Genomic DNA, 26,032 nt, shown 5'->3' on the forward strand with positions numbered 1-26,032 from the left:
ACAAAATCTTAAAAAAAAAAAAAAATGACAAGGTGAAGCTTTTATATTCTGAGACCTAATCTAAATGTAGTACTTTTATTAAGCTATGATACTAGAACTTACTTGGGTATGATGATATTAAAACAACAGATTCAGATATTTACTAATTTTGATATTGGGCTTATGTCTACATGATTCTGAGGACCTTATTAAAATATTTCTCTGAACTATGTATGAATGCAAGCACATATTAAAAAATTCTGCCTTCATTTGATTACTTTTAATAGAAATCATATAATAAAATGTATGTCTATAAGAAGGATATATGTTTATCTTAAAAATGCAAGGCCTGGGGGCGCCTGGGTGGCTCAGTAGGTTAAGCCTCTGCCTTCAGCTCAGGTCATGATCTCAGGGTCTTGGGATCAAGCCCTGCATCGGGCTCTCTGCTAAGCAGGGAGCCTGTTTTCCCACTTCTCTCTCTGCCTGCCTCTCTGCCTACATGTGATTTCTATCCAATAAATAAATAAAATTTTTGAAAAAAAAATGCAAGGCTTGTGGATTGTGAACTAGCCATAATTTGTATTTCAAATTTCACTGGGAATAATGTTTACCATAAAATGACTTTATTACATTTTATTTGTGGAGGGAAGAAGGTAATGAATTTATGGGGTGACTAATTTATTGTAATATCATGTAGACTTAGACACAACTTCTGGTAGACATGAGAAGAAATGACAGAATTATAGCCTTGAATCACAAGTCTACATCTAGACACATAGAGATATAAAGTTTTCTGAAAGGCTACTTTCTGCCTTACTGAGGCAAATGCTTAGTTTTTCTGAAACTGGAATGTGAGTAGTTCTGAAGTAATTCTGTCACCATCTGTATAATCAGCCTATATCTAAACACATAGAGATCTTTTTGAGGCACATATTAGGGTAATAAAAACTTGGAAACATTTCTAATAGGATTCATATACCCAATTAAGTATTGTTGTAGAGTATGCTGTCAGAAATGGTTTTCTAAGCTTAGGCTTATAACACCTCCTCGTGACTCTGTTTTGCTTCTTCATACACTTTGCATAATTATGTGTGTTGAGAATTCTGAAAATATGTATAGACTTCACCAATTTAGAGATAAATCTCCTATCCAGAAGTGAAAAAAAGTGTGAAAGACCTTTATTACTAAGGTTCTCAATCTACTTAGGAACTCTAAAAACTGACAAATTCTACATAAACAAACAAATCAAAATTCATAGCCATAAATATAGATCTGACATTGTTTCAACATACGCAATGGCGATTTATTTTTTATTTATTTTTTATTTATTCTGTGCAGTAGTACAGAGAGATGCAAAAGGATTTTAAGAAATCCAAAAAGGTGAAAATAATATTCTTATCATTTACAAAAAAATCTTTTCAGCAGAGTATTTCATGTAAAAATGGACTTTCTCTTTTAAGATTATATAATGGGAATTGAATGGGATGAGGATTTTCTAGAAAGTTGAAACCAGAAAATATTTTCCTTCCCCAGCATAGGGATAAAAATAAGCCCCCTCTTGTTTTTAATATACTTTCACTTTTGGGGCAAAACTATCAAAATTCCCTCAACAATGAACTGATATTTATGTAAAGAAGTTTAAAAGAGTGACATAGAATAAAGATTCTACTTCCTTAATTGACTTTTCCTAGAGCATTATTAACTTAGTAGTAATCCCATGAGTTAACTAAATTCACATATTTCATTCTAAGTCTCAAATGTGGATATTCCCCATTTTATAGATTTGTTATGCAAGATAGTGATTTCCTTGATCCTCTTCTCCCCAAGTCTGCACTATTTTGTTTGTAACTTTTCTTTAGTGATTTGTGATAATTTGTCAGTCTCACCTCTAAATATGTTAGCTTTATTTCTTTGTATATATATATTTTTTCTTGGTGTTTGCACATTCTCTTAAGGGCTAAGTTGCGGGATGCTATGGCTTCACCATGCATTTGAATGCCGCCATGCTGTGTTTAACTTTCACTTTTCATTAAGCATCAAAACTGTGAGAATTAAATGTCTGATTCTGATGTTTCAATAAAAAGTGACAGTTACATTTGGCAAAACAACAGCAAAAAATAATAGAAAAATAGTATCTTCTTTAACATTAAAACTTTGAAAAAGATATGGGTGGAAAGTATTCAGAATAAATATATCAAAAATAGTCAATAATTCTTTGAAACTAGAAGGACTTTCTTGAGATAAAAATAACACTTGTACTAAATGATCTGAAAAGAAAATGTATCATTATTTGTATTTATCATTCAGTTCATGCATTTGAGTATGCCTTGAGACATTTGGATTACAAATCTAATATAAAATATTATTAACCAACTGATAACATTTATATATTTTAAAAGTAATTTAAGACTCTGGTGTTTGCTCAGGTGTACGTTCTCCTCATTGCACTGTGTTCCACTGATAATTCTAACTCTATTTCTTTTCCTCCACATATCTTTTCTCCTTCCTGTTACAAATACTTTCCAGTGGCAACTTTTATTTAGGATCGCAAAAGGAGTTGCAGAGCTGAAGGTCTCTAACTTACTTTCAAAACCACAGGTTACTGGAGAACATTTAGATTTAGAAGGATGGGATATGAGTTGATTCTATAGGCCTGCATGGATTCCAGCCCTTAAAATAATGTACACATGTGTATTGTGAATGATTTTTATTTATGGCTTTCGGAAATCAGTTTTATCGCTTTATAAGCACTTCTTTTACAACGCTGTACTTTTTATTTTCAGATGTGTAGTGTTTTTATGTGTTGAGATAGCTATATGCTTTTATGTTTTTTTAAATACTGTTGTTTCATAAGTAAGGTACCAAAGAGCTTAAAAATTATTCCACATCATGTTCTACCTTTGAAGAAGAAAACCTAAACTTATAATTCTTAGAATTACTCGAGAGAAAACATGTTAAAAGATTCATGTAGATGTCAGAAGTAAACATTGTTATTCAATAAAGGCACTTTCCGTTGTTTCAAAAAAAATCAAGGTGACTTGTTAACAAAACTGACAGTTCTGTTCAGAGGCTATATTGGTGTTACTGAGTTTTGGAATATCGAGACTAGACATTAACAATAAAAATAGAGCTAATATGATGTGTTTAAATTTGTTGTTTCTTATATTACATTATTTTCAGGCATACTAATTTTTCTCCAAGTTTAATTATGTGCATACCTTTTATGTTTTAAAAATGTAGCTCACCTAATCAACATTTTCTAAATACTTAGCCTTTCTTTCTTCATGTTTTCTACTCCCATGAATAAATGTATTGTTACACATGTATGTAACCTTGTCATTCATCTTTATATTTCTTTATTTTGCTCTGTCTTGTGTCTGTCTCTAACAGGCTCATCTCATCTCTGTACCTCCCTCATCTCCTACCCTTTGGGTACTCTAAATGCGTTGAAGGTTTCTGAGGTAGTGTAAATCAGCTTGGTCTCAAGGTTAATAGTAATGTACCTTTATGTCTTCATCCCAGTTTCCTTCAATACGCATGAGCTTCAGTGTATTAAACAGTAGCAAATAATGCTATACTTTTATGTATTATTCTATTGATTTGAATTTGGCCAAATAGAAGTTAAAATCTGCTGTTTTACAATACTTAATGTATGTAATTTATTTAAAGAAGAAGAAAACTATAGGTAAGGGCTGAAAATTAGTTAGTATGATACTTTACAGATATTTTGAGAATGTATCTTACAGTTGCATTTCTATAATGAGATGCTTTAATATACTGACATTACTTAAAATTAAAAAAATAGTACTTTGACATAATTTCATGTTCCTTCCCCACAACTTTATGAAGAGGGAAATGGCTATGCCAGTCTCACAATGGACTTAATGAAAAATTTATGAAGTAACAAGTAGAATGACAGAACTTTCCTTTTCTGATTATCAGTTACTTAAATTGCTCTCAGTTTTCTCCTATGCTTGCCCCACATCTTTTTAATTTGCCCTGGAAAAAATCCATGGTCTATAATAACTTTTTTATCTAACTGATAGATGCTCCCTCATGAAAATCCAGAGAAAAAAATGAATTCATAACTCAAAGGAAAATTAATCCAAACAGTTGCTAATATGAATACTATATATTATACACTTTGATTAATAAGACACATGACAAATATTAGAGTTTTGGGTTTAAGATAGTGAATTAGTTGAGTTTAAAAGCCTGGAAAAATAGGGGCATCTGGCTTGTTCATGTGATACTTGTCCCTGAGGTCACAAGTTCAAGCCCCATGTTGGGTATAGAGCCATCTTTAAAAAAAATAAATTTATAAAAGCCTGGAAAATTAAACATATGTAGGATGATGTTAGGTTTCTTAAATGTTTATATTTATACTCATGATCATTTCCCAGTTAATGCTAATGGTGTCCACTTTTCATTTGTTTTTGAATAATCTACTCTAAATATAATTAGGCTACTGAGTTAATAAATGTCACTTTCTCTCTCTCTCTCTCTTTTTTTTGGATAGCCATATTCATGCCTCAAAATTATTTAGATATTATAATAACAGATGTGATTAAACATTGAAATGACATTTATTTATATGATATATTAATATGGGTAGTGATCAATGGGTAAAATGAAGGTAATATAAAGAAATAAAGATATGTATGTTCAAAAGCATTGTGGCATCATGATTCAAAAGAGTATCATAAAAATTAGCATTCATTAAACTTCCACACATATATGTGAGTGCTAAATCCTAACCTTATGCGATTTTGTCCTGGAGGGAAAAATATCCCAACAAATTCTTTGTTATTTTATTAGAAAACATACTCTCATTTTTGTTGAAAGTAAAATCCTATACCTGAAAATTGGCATTCTGAGAATTATTATTGTTTTAAACATCAGAGAAAATAAGGGATGCCCTTTCAGAATCTATATTTATGATTCTTCTTTCATAATAGTATTTAAGTTAATAAAAGTTGTTTTGAAATCCAAGCCCATCCCCTTCCTCTGAAAGGCAGTAATTTTTGGAATAAACTAAAGAGATCAGTGTTTACAAGGAGAAAGACTATAGTCATAAAATTTATTTTAATTTATGGAAGTTTTGGCCATCCAACAGACTATACTTCATGATTTCCGTTATATACATATACTAATATATAGATAGATCTAGATATATAACAAATACAATTTATGTCCCTTAAAGGCTTCTTTTTTTTTTTCCAAAATAACCCAAACCAAACTTGTTAGTTTAATTTTTAAATGATAATATCTATGTGTTTTTCTGCATCCTGCCAAGTTTTCAGATACTACTTTAAAGATATAAACTTTTAATGTCTATTGTTTCATTTTAACAAATTAATAAACATATCAAGAAATAAAACTTGGAATTCCCTTTAAACTTTGCAGGACTCTTGATGTGATTAAGTATATTTATTACATTTTCTACTTTATTTAACTATTACCTCTGAAGTGTAAAACATATCAAATTTGTGGTTTATATTTCTAGCATTGGTTGGTGGTTTGAATGCCTTTTTCCTATATTCTATTCACACCTCTAGAATTTAGAACTTACAAGAAATTCCCTATCATCTCCAGTATCTTCTGCTAGTTAAGTAGTCTCCACTAGGTCCTTATTCATACCAGTGAAAATAGTCATAGAGATACACTTCAAATCTCTTTCTGATTATCACCTTTATAAGGTAATATTTTGAAAAATTTTCATCATCTGAGAACAAAAATAAAATAGAACAATAAATCTCAAAGTGTTAGTATTTATAAGAAGAAATACAAGTGCCAGTGTTTTAAAGATATCACATGAGCTGATGGTAATTTATAAAATATTCTGCTTTTAAAGTATATATATGAAAACACAAGCTATCCGATTTATTCAGATTTTAAGTTATGGCATATTTTCTATCCAATTAAACCTCTTCAAAGTGGGTGATTTTGCATTGGGTTAACTCTCTTTTTGTATGTATTTGCTGATCGAAATAAATAATTGTCCCTTTATGCAGTTTTAGATCACATGAAATAAATTATTATAAGAAAGCCAATATATGTTTATCTCATTTTCCCATGCCTTGAATTTCATCTCTCAACTATACGGAACATTCAGTAAATTTAGGTTTAAATATATCTAATGTTCTAATTCATGAAAATATGGTGAAATGATGTGAAACTGGTGATTGAAGACATCTGTTAGTAGCACAAATGCATTATGTAAAAGGTTTTTTTAAAATTACAGTTATTATTTTGAGAATGATAAATGAAATGGCTGCTAATGAACAGTTCACAGTCATAGCCACACATGGCAGTTAGAAATGGGAGAATACATATAATTGATGCAGTTTACGTCTGTCATTTCTCTGAAGTTCATGTATCTCTTAGAATATGATATAATCAGAATTTCTGCACATGGCTGGAGGTAAATTTGTTTTAAAAACTCATTTTTAATATGCTGGCTAATTGAACATAATAATAATAAAAACAAAAATTAGAAAAACAATAAAAGTTCAATTTTAAAATCTTCACCAAATGTATTATTTTACTTTGTGTAGTGATAGCAGAGAAATATTGAAGTTTTTGGAAGAATCATAAGTTCATTATTTCTGGCAATATAGCAATTTTAAAACATAACAAAATTGTACATATTAATGAATGACCCCTGCTTGAGAGACTTAATCATTCCAAAAGCAAAATTACAGTTAATATTTGAAAGCAAATTATTAGATTTTAAGTCATTCTTGGTAATTTCTAGGTAACAAAGGGTAAGTGGGATATCAGGAAAGAATTCAAAGAAAAGGTTCTGTTTGTATATACACTAGTACTTTAGAGAAGGTTGGATAAGTAGAGATTCTAGTAGGTGGAGAAGATGAGACTAAAGGTGAACTTTGAATAAAATTGAAATTTAGGTAGGGTGCAGAGAAGAGGCAGGCAGAGAGAGGAGAGAGTATTCCTGTCGAAGGCTGAGGGGAATAGGAGCAGTTAGGTGGAGTCACTGAATTATGGTCATAAATATAGTCAAGGCTTCAAAGCTGTGTTGCCATTACTCATTTCACAGCAAAAGTCGTAAGTGAGGGTGGGAGGAGGTTAGGGAAAAAGAAAGATGCAAGTGAAAGTAAGCAGAACTTGTTAATTTTTACCATTTAATTGCTGAATATGGACAGATTTCAGATAAGCTGTGATTGAAAAAGATGTACTTCATGAATAGTGGAATTTAATTACCAATTGTCACATCCCCACCTCTACTGTCCATTTAACTAACATAAGCTTCCTTATAATGGGAAAAAACTACAAAGTAATTAAGTTGCTGGTTAGTGTTAATGGAAAACTAACACAGTTCAAGTTTATTGGTCTTTTCTCATGTAGGGCAATATCAGTATATTTACATAATTGAATAGTAACAAAGATAAAATCATATTCACAGGGTCTGTACTGTGTAAGGGAAAGGTATTTCTAACTGCCCCTGTCATACAGAAATCTCTAGCTGCTTTCATCAAAGCATTTTTTTCTCATTGTTTTCTTCAGGTGGAATAGAAGCTATGGATATGCTGTGTATTCAGATATATCTGAATAAATAGAAAAATATTTCCCCTTTTAAAAAAATTACATTTTAAATTCTTCAGGTTGAGCTTAAATCATAGATGTCTATCTTGTTTTATATATATATATATATATATATATATATATATATATATATATGTCATTTATATGTGTGTCATTAGTTATGGACAAATTTAGAACTCAATGATGTTTCAAAACCATGATTAGATTTAAATATTTTGAAGACAGTCTTCTTCATAGAGAATAACTGTTCGGCTATGGAGTTTTGACCTGAGAATTGGCTTTCTTTTTCTTGACTGAATTCTCCCATTTCTATCTGTAACAGACAAATAATACTATTTGTATTGATATAGATCTATTTATATTGACCCTTCATGCTTACCTCATAAACTCATTAAGAAACCTATGTTAGCCTAGATTAATTCATATTTCACTCAATCTGCCTAGAATTATATAAGTAATTGTTTGTATTCTGTAATAACAATTTCTTTTAGCAGGTCAGGTTGTTTCTCCTCAGTCTGCTCCAGCCTGTGTGGAAAATAAAAACGATGTGAGCAGAGAAAACAGCACTGTTGACTTTAGCAAGGTAAGCTTTTCTCTCTCATTTAATAAGCCACTGAGTTATTACTAGAAATTACTACTCATTTTAAGAGGCGTGGACACAACTTTTTGCATGCACTTTTTTTGTTTCTTAGCCAAAGCTTGATACTGTTATAGATGATGTTAGCATTCAAGTTCACACGTAACATTTTGCTCATTCACAAAACCAAATGTGTAAGTTTATGTATAGAGTTCAGGTTTCAGCCACTTGGTATAATGTTTCTCTTATAGAAAAAAAGGAGAGCTGGACTTCACAGAGAATTTAACAGAAGTTTATTGCTCAAAACTATTGCTGGTTATTTTTTTTCAAAATTGTTTTTCTCCTATTTGTGGAAAAACAAACCGTATGATATAAACTTCACTGTGGTGATCGAGAAGGTCTTAGTGTAAGGAAACACTAGAAACTAGTAAGACTGAACAGAGGTTTGAATAAAAACATAGTAACAACTGACTCTGTTGAGGGATACATCTACAGAGAGACAATTCAAATGAAATCATTGACTTGAACATATTCTAAGAAAATAGAGTACATGTGATTTGGGTTAGCAAATTCCCAACAGTGTATCTGTGCTATTGTAGGCTATGGCAAACTAACACTTGACCAGGAAAAAGGAGTTTCCATATTGATGAAAAATAAAGAGGGTCATCAACGATTCTTTTTATCTGAGTGGCTGAAACAGTAATAACCCAGAGTGATTTTTTTTTTTCCCCTGAAAGTACTTAGCACTGGCAATGTCTGTAACAGTGGGAGGAGGTGGGAATAAGAGGCAGAGTAGAAGTTGTCTGCATCGAGCTTCTGAAGATGAATGGCGATCAGCTCCTTGTTGCTGTTTCAGAATGCCTCTGCCAGTGCCTAAACGGTCTAGGTCTAGTCATGTGCATGTTCTCCCTCTGGTGCCTGGTGGAGTCTCCATGGGAGCACGGTGTACCAGCTTAAGTCTGTTAATTATGCGTGCAGGGACTGGGAGGCCAACAAAAGGGGCATACTAGTCCCTGTGGGATGAAACAAAGGCATGAAAAAGGACCTCCACACCAGCAAGAGAGAGAGGTGAGGGCTTACTCGGGCTGTCTTTCTACAGTGGTTCCAAGCTCATTCCACCATATGGAGGCATGTGATTCAAATATTAAGCCAGTTCAAATGTATTATTCCATCTCCGCTCCAAATAACATATCTTCTTAAAGCATTACATCTTCATTCATCTGCAAGTTGAATAAAATTGTCACAAACTGCCATACATTTAATTTCTGAAATTCTTCATTTGAAACAATATCTTAACAGCAATGACATAAAAAGTTGCTTACTTATTTATGCAGGCACTAACAGTGTAACAGGGGCACATTTAACACTCTCAAAAACAATGATAATGTATCACATCCTTTGAAATAAACTACCTTTTAACTTTTTTAAAGGATATAACCCCTTGACACTGAATTTTACAACTCCATATCATTTTGCTTTTAGTTCTCTGACCTATCTTTGCAGCCTTCACAAATGCTTTTTCACATCTGAAAGAAAATGGATACTGTCAATCGGAGAGAGTAGTCTTATCTTCAGGTCTCCCCCCCCCCCCCAACAATTAGAACTACAGAGGAGAGAAAAATATATAATCTTTCCTTTAATCCTTGTCTTCATTATTGCATTTCCAATCAGTGGTCCATTTCATCTTTTAACAGGCAAGTGAAATTTCTACAGCCCTCTACTCAGTGCCAGCCATCTCTATTCCTGTCTCTTGTCCATATCATGGCACATTGTAAAGAACATGGCTTTTGAGAAAGAACATCAGATCTTGAATCCTAACTCTAACATTTATAAGCAATCTGATCTTGGAGAAGTTCTCTGAAGTTCAGCTTTCTCATATGTAAACTAAGAACAATATTGCTTATTTCTAATTTTGCTGTAGAAACGAAAGGAGGTAATATACAGAGCATGGCAGAGTGCTGAGCAGATAGCAGATCATCAATAAAAAGTGGTTTTATTATTGTCATTGTTGTTGTTCTAATATTAGTTGAAATAGCATAAAAATAACTACTAGACCAAAAATTTAATATGTTTTGGTCTCCCCTGGATATCTGGTGCCTTGAATGGTGCTTGGAATGTACTTGTTGAATGAATCCTATGAGATTTAGTATAATTCAAGCCTTTAGTTCTGGAACTTTTTCCAAGTAATACTTCTTACCTTATAACCTGGAAGGGCAGAGTAATAGGGTTTGGAAAGAACAAATATGATCTATCATTACAGAAACAAATTTTAGTGCCAGATTTTACAGGTATATGAATTAAGCATTTTTAGCCCTGATGATTTCAGTTTGGTAGTGAATTTAATGAAAGTTCAGCTAGTCTCTAGGTTACTTTGGCTATGTTAATATTTAAGCTTTATTAGGTAGGTTGCAAAACCCAGTAGAATTTTGAGATGTTAAGGGGGAAAAAGTCTTTATTCATTTTATGTGACTTAATACTGTATCCTAGGTACATTCAATCTACATGTTTTTAACCCTTCCAATGGATAAGCTCATCAAATTTATTAATTTGGAGAATTTTTTTTTTTTAAGATTTTATTTATTTATTTGACAGAGAGAGAGCTCACAAGTAGGCGGAAAGTCAGGCAGAGAGAGAGAGAGAGAGAAGCAGGCTCCCGCTGAGCAAAGAGCCCGACGCGGGGCCCGATCCCAGGACACTGAGATCATGACCTGAGCCGAAGGCAGCGGCTTAATCCACTGAGACACCCAGGCGCCCCTGGAGAATGTTTTTGAATATAAGCTGAGGTTGTCATGTTTTTGCTTCCAAAAAGTGCTTTTAAAAAGCAGATGTGTCAAAAGTCTATTGCTTTTTGTTTTTTAAACTGACCTGTAGAAGATGGCTATTTTAGTGTTTCCCAGGGTGTTGGTGGTGTTTATTTCAAATGACCCAAAGAGAACTTCACATTATTTTCTATGTAGAAGGAACTTTCTTCTGCATCTATCTTTAGTATGTGAAACATATTACAATAAATGGATTTTCAATTCCTTGAACTGTAGGAAACCTTAGAAATCTTCTCAATTAGGAAGTGAGAAAGCTGAATTCCAGAGAGAGTAAGAGAGCTGCTCAAGATCACTAGCTGGTTAGGGTCACAACACCATTTCTCCTCAGAGAATCACTATTAATTTTCTTGTACTTTCTATAATGGGCTTAAGACTTAAACTTTCTCCTTAAAGTCCCGTCACTGTTTCCTTCACATCTTAGCACATGGCTTGTCCAGACACTTCTTGTTCTGCCATGATCTTCTGTCCAACCTTGTTCCCTAGAGATATACCTGTTTCTCACCTGCAGCTTAAGTACCAAATGCAGAATAAAATATCTTCCCCTTCTTAGCATAAAGGTCTAAAGAGCCCAAAAGCATGGGTGTGAATCCATATTCATTAGAGTATATACCTTGATTACTTCGAGGTCCTATTCAGAGAACCAGAAAATTCTAGTTTCATTATGTTCATTCCAACTGTTTGACTCCACTTAAGGATTGCCTTAGAGATATAATTCAGCCTAGTTCTTCAGAGCAGTTTTAGGTATTTGTAATTTTATAAAAGGTTAAATTATGTTTCTTAAATATGATCTCTGTTATATTAAAAGGTAACTAGATTGTCAGGGTTCTCCTGAATAATATAATAGTCCAAATACAAAAATATAGGGCTAATGCAAGAATAACAATATATAATTGCATAATATAATAATAAATTAGATAATGTATTATATAATCTATCACTCCCAAATATATGACTATCCCAAGAGTAATATAATGTAATGCATATAATATAATGGCTATTCCAGATATATATTATTTAGCTATAAATTATTACATTTTAAATCAAAATTTGCTAAACCTGAAATTATGCTTTTTCTAAATAACAGATAAAAATTGATGATATATTAGGTATTATGTAATGCAAAAAAATTCAAATGCTAGGATCATATATTTCCTTTTGTAAAATTGGACTATTTTAGCATACTATATAGTCCTTGATTTAATTAAATTGGATCTTAAGACATTTATTTGTATGATTGCCACCAGCCTGAGACACAGACTTCAGTGATAGAGGCTTTGGCATTTGTCTAGAAATAAATGAGTCTATACAAACTCATTTTGGGTAGAACTTAAATTTCTCAGTAAAGTTATAATAGGTATTGCCAATATAATTCATATTTATCAACTACACATTTTCTTAAAAAGCTGTTTTCTCACTTTAAATTTTATTCCAGTGTATTAACATTGTATAATTGTTTTTTCCATCAAGAGAAAAAAACTTAGTTGTTTACTTTCTAAGTCCCTAAAAGACCTATGAAGATATATTGTGCTTTTGTCAAAGGGCTAATAGTGTATAGGTAATCTTTTATTCCCTTCTTGAAAATTTATGCATTATTGTAAAATTGTAAAGCATTACTAATTTAAAGCATTTTCAATATGTGCATTTCTTCTAGCTACAAAAATGAAAATATGATAATAATTCCCCTGAAATTTAACCTTCTATTATTAAGGTAAATAAATACTTTGTATTTATAAATTAAAAAGTGAGATTCCATTAAAGGAAAATATTTACCATGTACTATCCCAATGCATATGTTTTATGAGTTTACAAATTTATATTTGGAAATATATTTGTAGAATAAAAACTTTGGAATTTATAATATTTGTCATAATTTTTTATAGGCAGTTTTGCTTTGTTAAATAATTTTTTTCTTTAAAATAGAACGGGTTCTATTTAATGTTTTTAGTGAAGTATTACAGATTATTTTTATGTTCAATCCTTGTAATAAAATGTGTACTTCATATAACAGGATTTATGTTTCATGGCACCCTTATCTTACAGAAAAATTAAGTAGTTATAAATCTCTAACTAGCTATTCTGAGGTCTTGATTTCAGAAAGTAACATATTTAATGTAGTCACTACATTCTGGCTATGGACTTCCTAAGGTACTCATCCTTAAATTTTCTTCATGTTAAACTTCTTGGAAAAATATTCTCAAATCATTAAATTTGCAAAAGAAAAAAATCTTCTTAACCTCACCTGTGTTTGCCAGAGCTCTTTTCTCTTTCTCTTGGCTATCCGGACTTTGACCTTGGGCCCCCATTTCATTAACAGGAGAGCATAAAACCAATTACTAAGGCAGATAAACTCATATTTTCCCTACAAACAGATACTCATAAAGAGCAACTCAAATGAATTAGAAACAAGAAATAGGCCTTGTGAAATTGACTTTAGAGTCACTGCTTGGTTTTCACTGAGGACCTGTGCATAAAAATTGATTTTTACTCTTAAGATTGTTTTACAGTCATTTTTCAGAATTCACCTTTTAAGCATTTCTTCTTATTAGTGATCACTTTTGTTTTGTGTGCATTCATTTCAATCACAGACATCTCATATCAGAAATTCAACTATGGTTCTTCAGCAACTTCAAATGTTAATAACTTTATTGTTTTCTTTACTCTGCTATATCTAAATTCTAATTTCTGATGAGAAATTGAAATTGAAGAATAATCAGGCCACATATAGAGTGTAAAGGATATAGAAAAACTAGAAGAAAGATGGAGACAAAAGTCATTATTTATGCTCTAAGGAGAAAAATGGTCACATTTCTTTTGAAATAGGCATATTTTGAGTATTAATTGAAATGTGCACAAAATTAAGATAATATAGTATAAATCTTCTAAATTTGTTGGTCAATACAGATTAAATTATGATTAAAGAATATTCATTTACTGGAACACATACGTTTTTCTCCCTGAAAATTTCAAGATTGCTGATGCAAAGAAGTGTCTTTTAAAAACATGAAATAGAGAAACTCGAGTATTCAGCTTATTTATGAGAACATAGAAAAATACACGAGAAAAAAGTTGTTATTTTTAAAGGGCAAATGAGATGTTAAACTATTTTAAAACTTTATTTACGTTATATTTATAAAAACTGTATTTATATCACCTACGTTTATTGATGGATTACCCTGTATGAAGCGCTGTGCTAGGATATGATTTAGCTAATTTTGATTTATATTACTTTGTGATACTCTCAGGTTGATCTTCATTTTATGAAAAAGATTCCTCCAGGTGCTGAGGCTTCAAACATCCTAGTAGGGGAGTTGGAGTTCTTGGATCGAACTGTAGTTGCGTTTGTCAGGTTGTCTCCTGCTGTGTTGCTTCAAGGACTGGCTGAAGTCCCAATTCCGACCAGGTAAAAAGTATCAGAGCATTATCTGCATTTTTCTTAAACAATTTTTTCTTTTAATAAATCCCCCCTCAAACCAAAACCAAACCAAACCAAACAAAATGGAAAAACAAGGAGTAAATATAATTTCCTTTGAAAGTTTTTTCTAGAAACTAATGTGTCATTCACAAAATCATTTCTTCTTGTTTGTGGAAGAGGAGAAAAAATATTTCAAAAATTACTCTGTTCTTTCCTCCCTCTTCTCAAACTCCAGTGTTTTCTTTCAGGCTTGCTCGTCAACTCTGAATACCCTGGTCTATATCACCAAGTCATTTCTTATAAGGTTGGTAAAAACGGTAAAGTGTTAGGATTGCCTCAAAGATTGCATGAGACTGTAGGCTGGTCAGACTCAGAAAGGTAAATGTTTTGAAGGCTTAGCTAACGCTCGAATGAGTCAGCCTTCCGAGTACATGTGAGGGCCATCCTTAAGAGATGTCTATCTAATATACTGTGTATTTTCCATCTCAGGCACAGTATGCTTCCCATACCCAGAATCTGAAAATCATTGGTAACAGCATTGTGGTACTGTGGTTGAATTCAAATCAAAAGTACAAATTTAGGGGGCCTAGGTGGCTCAGTTGGTTGAGCGACTGCCTTCAGCTCAGGTCATGATCCTGGAGTCCGAGGATGAAGTCCCACATTGGTAATCCCTGCTCAGCAGGGAGCCTGCTTCTCTCTCTCACCCTCCCCCTTTCATGCTCTCTCTCTTTCTCATTCTCTCTCTCAAATAAATAAATAAATAATCTTTAAAAAAATTGTACAAATTTAATTTGATTACCTAAACTTATTTTCCATTTAACTACATATAAAAACTAACAACTTAGGGATAATACAAACCAAATTACATTGTTTATCACTTATCTCTATTTCATAGATAAAATATATGTCCATGGGCAAAATTGTGATGAAAAAGAAGACTCTTGACTTTAGTATGTTATGTTCCTAGTAGTTCATCCAGGGGATCTTGCTTCCTTCCTTTTTCCCTCTATTAAATGGGATTTCTATATATAGACAGCCATTTGTATTCCCATAGCAGCATCTACTCCATTTCCCTCGCGATTGGTGCCCTTTGGTTGATGCTATGACTGTTTCAGGTCCTATTAGTATGCTTCCCCTTCCAAACACTGAATGCCTCTGCCAATTTAAAATGAGGCAAAGTTCAGGTGCTATGGTACTGGGTTTGTAAAAACGTTTCCTCTTATGGACCTTTGGCCTTAACTAAAAACACAGAAGATTATATCACTCTGTGCTTTGATTATGGACAAGATATTCTAAAAATATGGAAAAGTTTCCCAGGAGAGGCCTCATTTCATTAGAGCTCAGCTGACGAATACTGGATTTGGTGTTCAAGTACCTATCCCTGGGTCTGCATGGGGGGCTCAGGTGCTTAAGCGACCAACTTTTGATTTCTGCTCAGGTCATGATCTCAGGGTTGTGAGACTGAGCCCTGTATGTCAGACTCCATGCTGAGTGTGTTACCTGCTTAAGATTCTCTCCCACCCTCCACTTGCACCCCACCCCCCCAACACTCACACAAAGTACCTATTCCTGAATCTGTGACAGGAACAGATTTGAAGCAGGAGTCTGGTTACCACTCAGGTTATAGAAAGAAGTGTCTGTTCATCCTGTTGGAGGGCTACTCAGAGTTCTGATATATGCCAACTTTTATTAAAAAAGAGTGACGATGTCCTGAGCACATTAAAGTGGCATCTGATTATGATTAGACTGCATTTTCTTTATACAACTTGTGACCTGTGCAGAGTTTCTGGGAATTTGGGAATTGGATTTAAGATGTCAGACTTACTAATTGTAGAGGTAGTATTTTAGTAGTTTAAAATTCCTTTTCAGTCTTCCAAGCAGCGCATTCCCTTTCCACCATTTAGGAAGGTGTCTGATGAAATTCTGCATCAATGATGGCTCTGTATGACAAGGATAGCTCCTGTGTTTCAAAGGAAAGAAAAGAAAAATTCCCAGGAGTACAGAAAAGCCTTAATAGGGTTATATACCCTCACTTTGAAAACTGTTAAGATTTAGGTGACCTCATTTCATACTGACATAGTAAAATATGTGTAGAGAACAATGGAGGAGAAATTAGGGGCACAGGAGAGCCACCGTATAAGGAGAGATTAAAAAGACTAGACTATTTAGTTCGGAAAGGTGAAAAATGGAAGAAGATTAGTTAGACAAATAGAATAAAGCTAGCTGTCCAAGGTTCCTAATTATTCTCTCTTAGGGGGACAAAAGGGCACACCATGAATATAATAGCAACACATAGTAAAAATGTCAGAAAATAAATTTTTAGGACTTTATAATAGCCCATGGAATAGAAACCTGAAAAATGGCAAGATGTACGTAGGTTACAAAATTTCTTGAAAGTATTACAGTTGATAAAGCCCCTGCCACCACATTAAGCTATTCCTGTTTTAAATTTATAATGGGCATTTTGGTGTAGTAGAAATTGACTTGAAATCAGGTACCACTGACAAAAAATTAATGCCAGACTTTCTAAGACTGTGTAATATATGCTTTACATAAAATCATGCACAATTGCTAAAGTTTGTCACTAAATGAAGGATAAGATTATAGTATATGTTTCTTTAAAGCTTATGAAACTATGAGTCTTCATATTTAAGAGCATAAACCATTCAACAAATTAATACCACTGAATTGTATTGCAGAATATATGGCATTTAAAATTTTTCACGATTTCACTGTAGCATTGACCTTTTCAGAGACAAGACAATTACCGGTCCTCCAAAGTTAAAGCATGTACTGATTTCTTCAAAATCTCCAGTTGTTTTGGTGACTTTACTAGGCTTTCAGTCTAATTTAGATGGAATACTGCAATGCAGCCTGTATTTTAATTCCCCCATAGTCAGAATTAGTAGATCATTAACTCCCTATCTTTTCTTACTAACTGATCTTTGATTCTTGACAATATTTTTTTCAATTTAATGTAGATGTTACATATACCTACTGTTTTTATTATATGTTCTTGTTTTGTTTATAATATTATATTACCTTTTTCTTCCTTACCTCATTCTATAATTTGTATATTAGTGAGTTCTTCCTTGTAATTCAGAAAGGTTTAATCGTACTTTACTTTTCTCACCTTCCTCCTCTAAGGGTTATAGAATCCTTAAAATTTTCACTACCTACCATGTAGGCTCTACAGGTAATTAAATGGGAAAACACTGAGTTCAAAATAACCATGGATTTCCCTTGCTCAAGGACCTTAAGAATAAAAGTCAATCATTATAAAAATGCCTTAAAATAGTATAAACTGTGAAAAAATATGTATTTTATACTGAAGTCCTCATCTTAAACAATTCTTTTGCGCTGAGTCATTCTGTAACTACTGGAGTTGTTTTTTGTATTTCTACCATGAAACTTTTTGTATTTTTTCTTCTTAATTACAGATTTTTGTTCATTCTTCTGGGACCCCTGGGAAAGGGTCAACAGTACCATGAGATTGGCAGATCAATTGCAACCCTAATGACAGATGAGGTATTTATTCAAGTTCATTGGGAACATTTTCCCCTACTAGGTACACTTAACTTTTGGAGTTCCTGTATTCATGACTATCTGTTGTGAATCAGATTTCTCTCCATGGAACCCCCATCCTTCTATGCTTCCACTATAAAATTTCCTTTGGAAAAATTTGTTTGAAAGGGGTAACAAATTCACACACGAGTATAATGTTTTAAAACCTCATATTCTAAAGAAAATGATTTAGTAACACTTAGAATGTATTTATTAATATTCTCCTATAGAGTATGTGCTGCTAAAGTGAGCCCCATTTTTAATATCATTAGAAATCTTATTTTTGGCAAAATAATTTTAGGACCTGAAAAAACAATGGTAGTTTATCTGAATAGTACATACAACACCAAAAGCTATGCAATATCTATCAACTCTCTTTACAGTTGCCTGAATGTTCTTAACCTGAGAGTTTTTGAACCATTAGAGGAGCTATAGATGAACTTCAAGGGACCTGTGATCTCTTTGATACAGCACACAAATTCTTCTATGTAAAAAAATTGTATGTAATTTTTTTGGACTGGAAAAAGCTTTTATCAGTTTCTCAAAGAGGTGTATTATTGTAAAAATAAAAACATAAAAATAACATATAACTGATTTCCTGTATTCCCCAGTACCTTATGGAAATCTGTTGTTAAAGAGTGGATGTAAAAGATCACAGAAGGGTCATATATTCAAAATTCTGTAGTAAATAATAAACAGGTCATACGTTTTTTAGAATCTCATCTAAATAATTTAATGTATTTATTGAAATACTTTGGCTTTGGATACTTGAAAATCTGCAAAAAGAGTGGATTACTATTGTATATAACTTTTCATAAGTTTATGAAACCTGAAAAATTTGAACTTGTCTTGGTGATATAAATTCTATTATATCTGTCCAAATTACATTTTATGGTTTTGTATCCGTTATTGTATTTACACATAGGAAACCAAAAGCTAGAAGAAAAACACATTTTTCATCAATTTGAGAAAGAATCAACTTAATGAGTGTTTTCATTTCCTATGGCTGCCATAGAAACTTACCACAAAGTGGGTGATTAAAACAAGAGTAATTTATTTTCTCACATTTTGGAGGACCGGAAGTGTGAAGTCAGGGTGTCAGCGGAAGAGCCACATTCTCTCTGAAGGCTCTAGGGGTGAATGTTTCCTTGTCTCTCCACCTTCTGGTAGTTCCTGGGGTTTCTTGACTTGTGGTGGCAAAATTCTAATCCCTACCTCCATCTTTACAAGATCTTCCTTGTGCCTCTGTGTGTCTCCTCCCTTTCTGTCTCTTATAAGGATACCCGTCATTGGGAAAAGGGCCCACCCTAATCTAGGATGATTTTAACTTTAGATCCTTACCTTCATTACAGCTGCAAAGACCCTTATTCCAAATAAGGTCACATTCTAAGGTTCAGGTGGCCATGTTTTGAGAGGTCCCTACTCAGTTCTCCACAGTATCACATTATTGAGGAAGAAAACAGAGTAATTGGAAAAGGGTTCACGAGGACCACAAACCTGCTCTAGTAGAATTCTCTTGAGAAGACACTCATGGTATCTTTGTTTTTAGTGTTTCCATATTTCTTAATATTTTGCAGTTATTACAGTTTTGCCAAATATATGACACCGTGATTTGCAGTCCACAATTTAAGTGTTGTCACTTTTATGCACGTATATTTCACGTTATATTATGTTTCCGTATCTACCACATTAGGAAATAAGATATTTCTGGGGGGGATGGGGTATAACATATGGTGAGAGGAGCATGCTGCATCATGGGAGGTTCACATATACTTACGGCATCTCTCTTCCTAATTCTTCTCTTTCTCAATTAGAAGTCAAGATTTTCTTAACAGAAAGATGTCAGTTCCAAAGTTTTTTTGACTAATCAAGTGGCCACGGAACAACAGGGAAGCATCGATGTTTTTTAAATTATAGATTTAGAGCGACAGCAGTGAAAGGATTTCCATCTATTTCCTTGACTAATAAGAACTACCCAATTTGAGAGCAAGCATTAGCCATCTAAATGCAAGCTCAAACATAAATTTCTTCAACTTGAAAGTTTCGAGGTTTGTTTTGGGGCGATTTGTAAGTCTCTGTGAGCAGCGGGTAGAGAAGCAGAAATAGCCAGAAAGTTACTCCAGAAAATGAGAGCAATTGGTTATAATAATAGACCCACTGAGTATATTTAAAAAAAAAAAAAAAAGTTTAAATGCTTTTAAAAGAGAAAGAAATTTTTTTTGTTGTTCAAAACCCAAGTAAAGAAGTTGTTCTGCTTATCTAATTGCTTTGAAGACAATGAATGCTTAATTCATTAAGAGTAAAATGCAATATATTGATTCATAGAGTTTAGTTAAGAAAGTGGTGAATCAGACTATGGTATCAAACTGTAAATTCCATGTTATCAGTTACCACTTACTCATTTTTGTTCCCTGATTTGTTCCTCAAATATTTGTTGACTGAACTCTGGTGGTTTTTCTCCTCTCCATCCTAGAAATGTCTTATAGGTGGTCAGTCTGTCTTTTCCTTTGTATCTTTAGACCTAGCATAGTGTCTGGTCATGACAGAGTTTAATCTTTCTTTTTTTTAATGAATTAATGACTGAATGTGCTAGTCAGCTTAGACATACCTCACACTGGGCTGCCTGGGTGGCTCAATGGGTTGGGCCTCTCCCTGCAGCTCAGGTCATGATCTCAGGGTCCTGGGATCGAGTCCCGCCTCAGGCTCTCTGTTAGGCGGGGGGCCTGCTCCCTCCTCTCTCTACTTGCGATCTTTCTCTGTCAAATAAATAAAATCTTAAAAAAAAAAAAAGAAATACCTCACATTGAATCAATTCGGTAAACTATTTTCTTCCTTTCTGTTAAGCGCTTCTAGCGATAAATCACATGATTTTGCTTATTGGCACTACTGCCAATGTATTTATCCCTTAACATTCTTTTTTTTTTTTTTTTTTAAAGATTTTATTTATTTATTTGACAGACAGAAATCACAAGTAGGCAGAGAGACAGAGGGAAGCAGGCTCTGCTGAGCAAAGAGCCTGATATTGGGGCTCGATCCCAGAACTCTGGGAGTCATGACCTGAGCCGAAGGCAGTGGCTTTAACCCACTGAGCCACCCAGGTGCCCCTATCCCTTAACATTCTTAAACATTATTAAGCAAGCCAAATCACTTTTGTTTATATAAATAGTATGCTGATATTTTTCATAATAGAACTTAAAACTGAGAATTTAAAAAAATATGTATTTATATAATTTATTTAAAAATAATAAAATGAGTATATATTAACATAAATGGCAGTTTTATGAAAACAAAAAATTACTGAGAGTGGCATTGTTTTTTTCTTCTTTTTCTAGAATTTTTTGCCAAGAATTTTCTCTCTTACCCAGATTTTAAGTCAACACTGACTCTTTCTGTTCAGTCAGCAAATATGCCCAAATATAGTAATTATTTAGGAAGTACTTATTCAATAAATGTCCAGGTTTCCCCCTCATGGCTTCACATAGCATCTACCATTGAAGAACTGTTGACTGAATGTGAATTTCAAAAGCTTTGAAGGAGTTGAATCTTCTTGGACCTGGTTATTTTAGCTTCATACATCTCAGTGTATTACAGCCCAATTTTTGTCACTACCACTCTACTCAAACTGCTTTCAGTAAGGTCCCTGTTTATAGAATATGCTATTATGTTTTCAGCACTCATGTCTCTTAATCTTCTATTGGCATCTCACGTTATTGAACATCTCTTCTTTATTTTTTTTTCCATGAAGAGCAACTAAAATTAATTGTGTGCTTTGTTTTGAAACTAAAACCTTGAAATGTATACTATTGCTGACCCCAAGATAATAGTCTTTTATTTTATGTTCAATGAGTTTTATACTTTTTCTCTCATATATCAGTTTTTTTTATATAAGTTTTTAATATACCTGGAATTGCTTTTCATGTGGGAGGTGGGTAAAGATCCAGTTTCATTTTTATTAAATAATTACTTGGCTTGGCACCATTTACTGGCTAGTCCATCATTTATTCAATTGTTAGCAATGAGTGCTTTTCAAAAAAAACAAACAAAAAACCCTACCCATCTCTGTGTCATCACTATTTTAATTACAGTATCTTTACTGTAATAAGCCTTGGTCTCTAGTAGGACAAATTACTCCTTCCCTTTGTTCTTTATTAATTCATTCAATGAATATTTATTGAATTTGAACTATTCATCAGGTACTCTTGCAGTTCTGGGATTCTATCAGTGAACAAAATAGACAAAAGCTTTTTCTTTCATTGAGCTAATAGTCTAGTGATAAGATGTACTAACACATAAGTAAGTAAAGTATACGGTATGTGGTCATAAATGCTATGGAGGAAACTACCCAAGCAGGGAAGGGAGAGTTGCAAGTTAAAATCAGGAACCTAAAAGAGGAGAGGGAGCAAGCTATTCAAATATCTGAAGAAGGAGCTTCCCAAGCAAAAGGGTAAACAAGGGAAAATGCTTTCAGACAGGAGATGCCAGGAATATCTGGGGAGCAGCAAAAAGGACAACAAGGCTGGGCAGGAGGGAGAAAGGGAGAGGGCAGTAGGCAATGAGGTCAAAGAGACAGTGGGCCGGTCTGTGTAGGGTATTTGTACATCAGATAAGGACTTTGATTTGGAAAGCAAATGGAAGGTTTAGAGTAGAGAAATGACGATTTATCTCACATCTTAAAAGCATCACTTGGCTTGTGGAAGAACAAGGGAGAAAAGCAGAGACGCCACTTAAGAAGGATTGCAAGCAATGGTGAAGAGAGAGACATCAAGGCAATTCCACTTAAAATCCCATTGGTACTTACTGAGGAGCTCGATAAGCTTATTCTAAGAATACATGGAAGAACAAAGGTCCAAAAATAGTGAAAGCAGAGGCTTGAAGGAAGCAAATACATTTACTGAGGTTTCCTCCTCATTCATTGCTGGTTTTTTTCCTCAGTCTCCTTTTCTGGATCCTTCTCACCTACTGCATTGATGAGAACTTTGTTTCTTAATTATCCACTCTGGTTCCTACATTATCAGTTTCTCCCTCCTTACTATATCATTTCTATCATCTTACAAAAGATGATCTGGAATCTCCTGTCTTTTAGAAAGAAGAGAAAGGAAGGGAGGAAGGAAGAGAGGCAGGGATGGAGGGAAAAAATGGGGGGATGGATGGAAGGAAGGAAGGATGGGAAGGAGGAAGAAGGAACTAAAGAAGGGACAGTTCCCAGCTGTGCAATGGAAATTAAAACTATGGAGACACCTGGGTGACTCAGTTGGTTAAGCACCTGCCTTCAGCTCAGGTCATGATCCCAGGGTCCAGGAATTGAGCTTTGTGTCCTGTTCAGTGAGGATTCTGCTTCTTCCTCTCCTTCTGTCCCTCCTCCTGACTTGTGTGCTTCCTCACTCTCAATCTGTCTCTCTCCCTCTCAAATGAAAAAATAAAATATTTTTTAAAAATTAAAAAAAAAATAAAGCCCTGGTCACTGGTCTTATGAAGTCATCCTTGATTCCTGTATTCTCTTTCACACTCAAATCTGGTCTATCAGTAAATATTCCTGGCTCCACTTACACAATATATCTGGAATCCTACTACTTTTGACTTTCTGAACTGCTATTACCTGGTTCTTACTCTTTTCATCTGTCCCTGCCACCGTTGTTACTCTATTATTGCAATAGACTCCTACTTGTTCTCTCTGCCCTTACTTATTTCATTCTGTTCTCAATACACAGCTAGAGCTACTCTTCTGCTCAGGGGCCGTAATGGCCTCTTATAATTCTTACAGTGATCTACAAAATCCTACAGGATGACTTTCTGCCCCTCTGACCTTTCCTCTCAGACCTCATTTCCTGTTGTTCTCCCTCTAGCTTACTTCTCCCCAGGATCTGGCCTCCTAGCTATTTCTCAAATACGACGCATGCTCTCACCCGAGACTTTGCATGGCTATCTCATCTGCCTGAAGAGCTCTTGCTTCCATACCTTGTTTTTTTGTTGAAATGTCTCACTGAGGCCTTCCTTAATCACCCTATTTAAAATTACAGCATCCCCTAGTCATACCCTTATTCCTCTTTCCTGCTTCATTTTTCTGCATAGAACTTAACACCCTCCGACAAAATATATACTCATTATATTGCCTGTTTTCTCTCTCTCCCCTCCCACTAGAATGAAAGCTCACGAGGGATGGACTTTTGTTAATTTTACTCACTGCTGTATCCTTAGCATATGAATAGTTTGATAAATATAAATGAATGCTCAGAGCTCATGTTTTAGCAGGGAAAATAAGCATTAAACAACAAATTATGTAATTAACAATTAATTACAATAAATAATTGTAATGAAAACTATTAAGAAAAAGAAGATGTTAGGAGGTGTTTGAGAGGCTTTCAGGGAAGGCTTCTCTTAAAAGTCAAATGAAGAAAAAGAAATTGAAAAAAAATAAAAAGAAAAGAAAAGTCAAATGAATGTGATATCAGAACGTTAGGCTTGCTACATAAAGAAAAGGGAGAGGAGCTGTTTAAAGTAAATGAGTTATTGGGGAAACTGATGATAGGAAATCAATAGTAAACAATGTTTTTTGATTTAAAATCAAACAAGTTGTGGTATCTATATAATCCTTGGGATTAAAAACATTTGTAATTCTTTAATGTCCAGATTAGGTCTCATGGCCATATAAAACTCTTTAGAAGGTAGATATCCTGAGCTATTAACTCAGTGTGTTGTGGCAGGGAAATCAGTATTGTCAATATTTAACAAAATATATCTTTTCCCAAATACAACTAAACCATTAACTCTATCTTTGGTGTCTTCATTTTATCCTAAGCAATGACTGTATATTTATCACACCAATGATCTTCTGTGAAAAGTTCTTGTCTGGAAAGTAAGGAGAAAGCCTTTGAAAATAATCATTACCTCTTCTGCTGAAGAAGTTTAGATTGAGCATCAAACCAGAAACTTAAACAAACAATAGATAAAATATCTGAAAGTATATATATCTACTTTTAAAAGTAGATAAAATATCTGAAAGCACAATTTCCCTGGAAATTTTGGAGTATGTGGTCACTGTACTATGTAGCTCAGCATAAAGAATAATTTACTAGCGCCAAACCTGAAATATTTGCTCCATTTCATATTATATGAAATATGAAAAGTATCAGAAATATTTATATTATGTTTGGTATAGATAAATTTTTCCAATTTATCTTTATTTTTACTTTCTTCATTTGTTATATTAAGTATATCTGCCCTTGGTGGGTGTGTTGGTCAGAAGAGATTCCGCTACACTGCAGGAATAACCACCTTCAACCTCAGTGGTTTAAAACAATGAGGATTTCCTTCATGCTCTGCGTCTATCATGGGTTGGTAGCGGGGCTCTGCTCATCATGGTCCCTCAGGCACCCAGGCCCATAAATGCTCCATCTCGACTTGCTTTTTCTCAGTCACTATGGCACACAAAAGGCAATGTGTTAACTTACACACTGATTATCATTACCTCGACTAGAAAGTGACATATGTATACCTGAATTGGACACACCTAACTCTAGTATCGAAGAAGGCAAAGAGTGAAATCTTCCCCTGTGTCTAGGAGATCTCCAGTGTCCATCATAGCCTAAGGGACTACCACAGTGTGCATGTGTGTATGCGTGAATGGAACTCATCTTGAATGGAAATATGCTCGCTGCACTCTATAGATATGATATATACCCAGAAGCTACTAATTTATAACTTTATCATTATTTAAAAATTAAAACAAAATAAACCTTTTTAATTGGTTTATATGTTCCAGCATATAACTATTGCTAAAATTTTTAATATAGTCTATAGATCTTATCTCTATTTTTAAACAGGGGCTTCTTTCTGAAAGTTTTGTTTACCCACATATAAATAACCTCCGGCAAACTTGAATCCTTAATTCTAGTTTCATGAGCTTCCTTTCTTACTCCTTTTCCTTTCTCTTACACTTGTCTCCAGAAATTTCAACATTTATTCTACATTCTAAGAAAAATATATATCTATGTGCATTCATAGAATAAACTAAATTATAATTGTTTACATTAAAAATTTCTTTAGTTAGAGCTGCCTATTTCTTTAAATTGTGATAATCGTATGTAAGATAACTGGGAAATGAAAACACTGAATGCC

At 33.6% G+C, this 26,032-nt stretch overlaps 1 protein-coding gene across 1 annotated transcript in view; it reads left to right on the forward strand.

The window, feature by feature from the left end:
- The window catches only part of SLC4A10 (solute carrier family 4 member 10), a 419,861-nt gene that overhangs the window by 301,078 nt on the left and 92,751 nt on the right, over positions 1-26,032 (forward strand). Inside the window, 4 exon segments of the mRNA XM_032355736.1 lie at positions 8,037-8,128; positions 9,101-9,190; positions 14,184-14,341; positions 17,794-17,881. Of these exon segments, the coding sequence (XP_032211627.1) occupies positions 8,037-8,128; positions 9,101-9,190; positions 14,184-14,341; positions 17,794-17,881 (428 nt within the window).

The sequence above is a fragment of the Mustela erminea genome, chromosome 8 (assembly GCF_009829155.1).
Source record: "Mustela erminea isolate mMusErm1 chromosome 8, mMusErm1.Pri, whole genome shotgun sequence".
Lineage (NCBI taxonomy): Eukaryota > Metazoa > Chordata > Mammalia > Carnivora > Mustelidae > Mustela > Mustela erminea.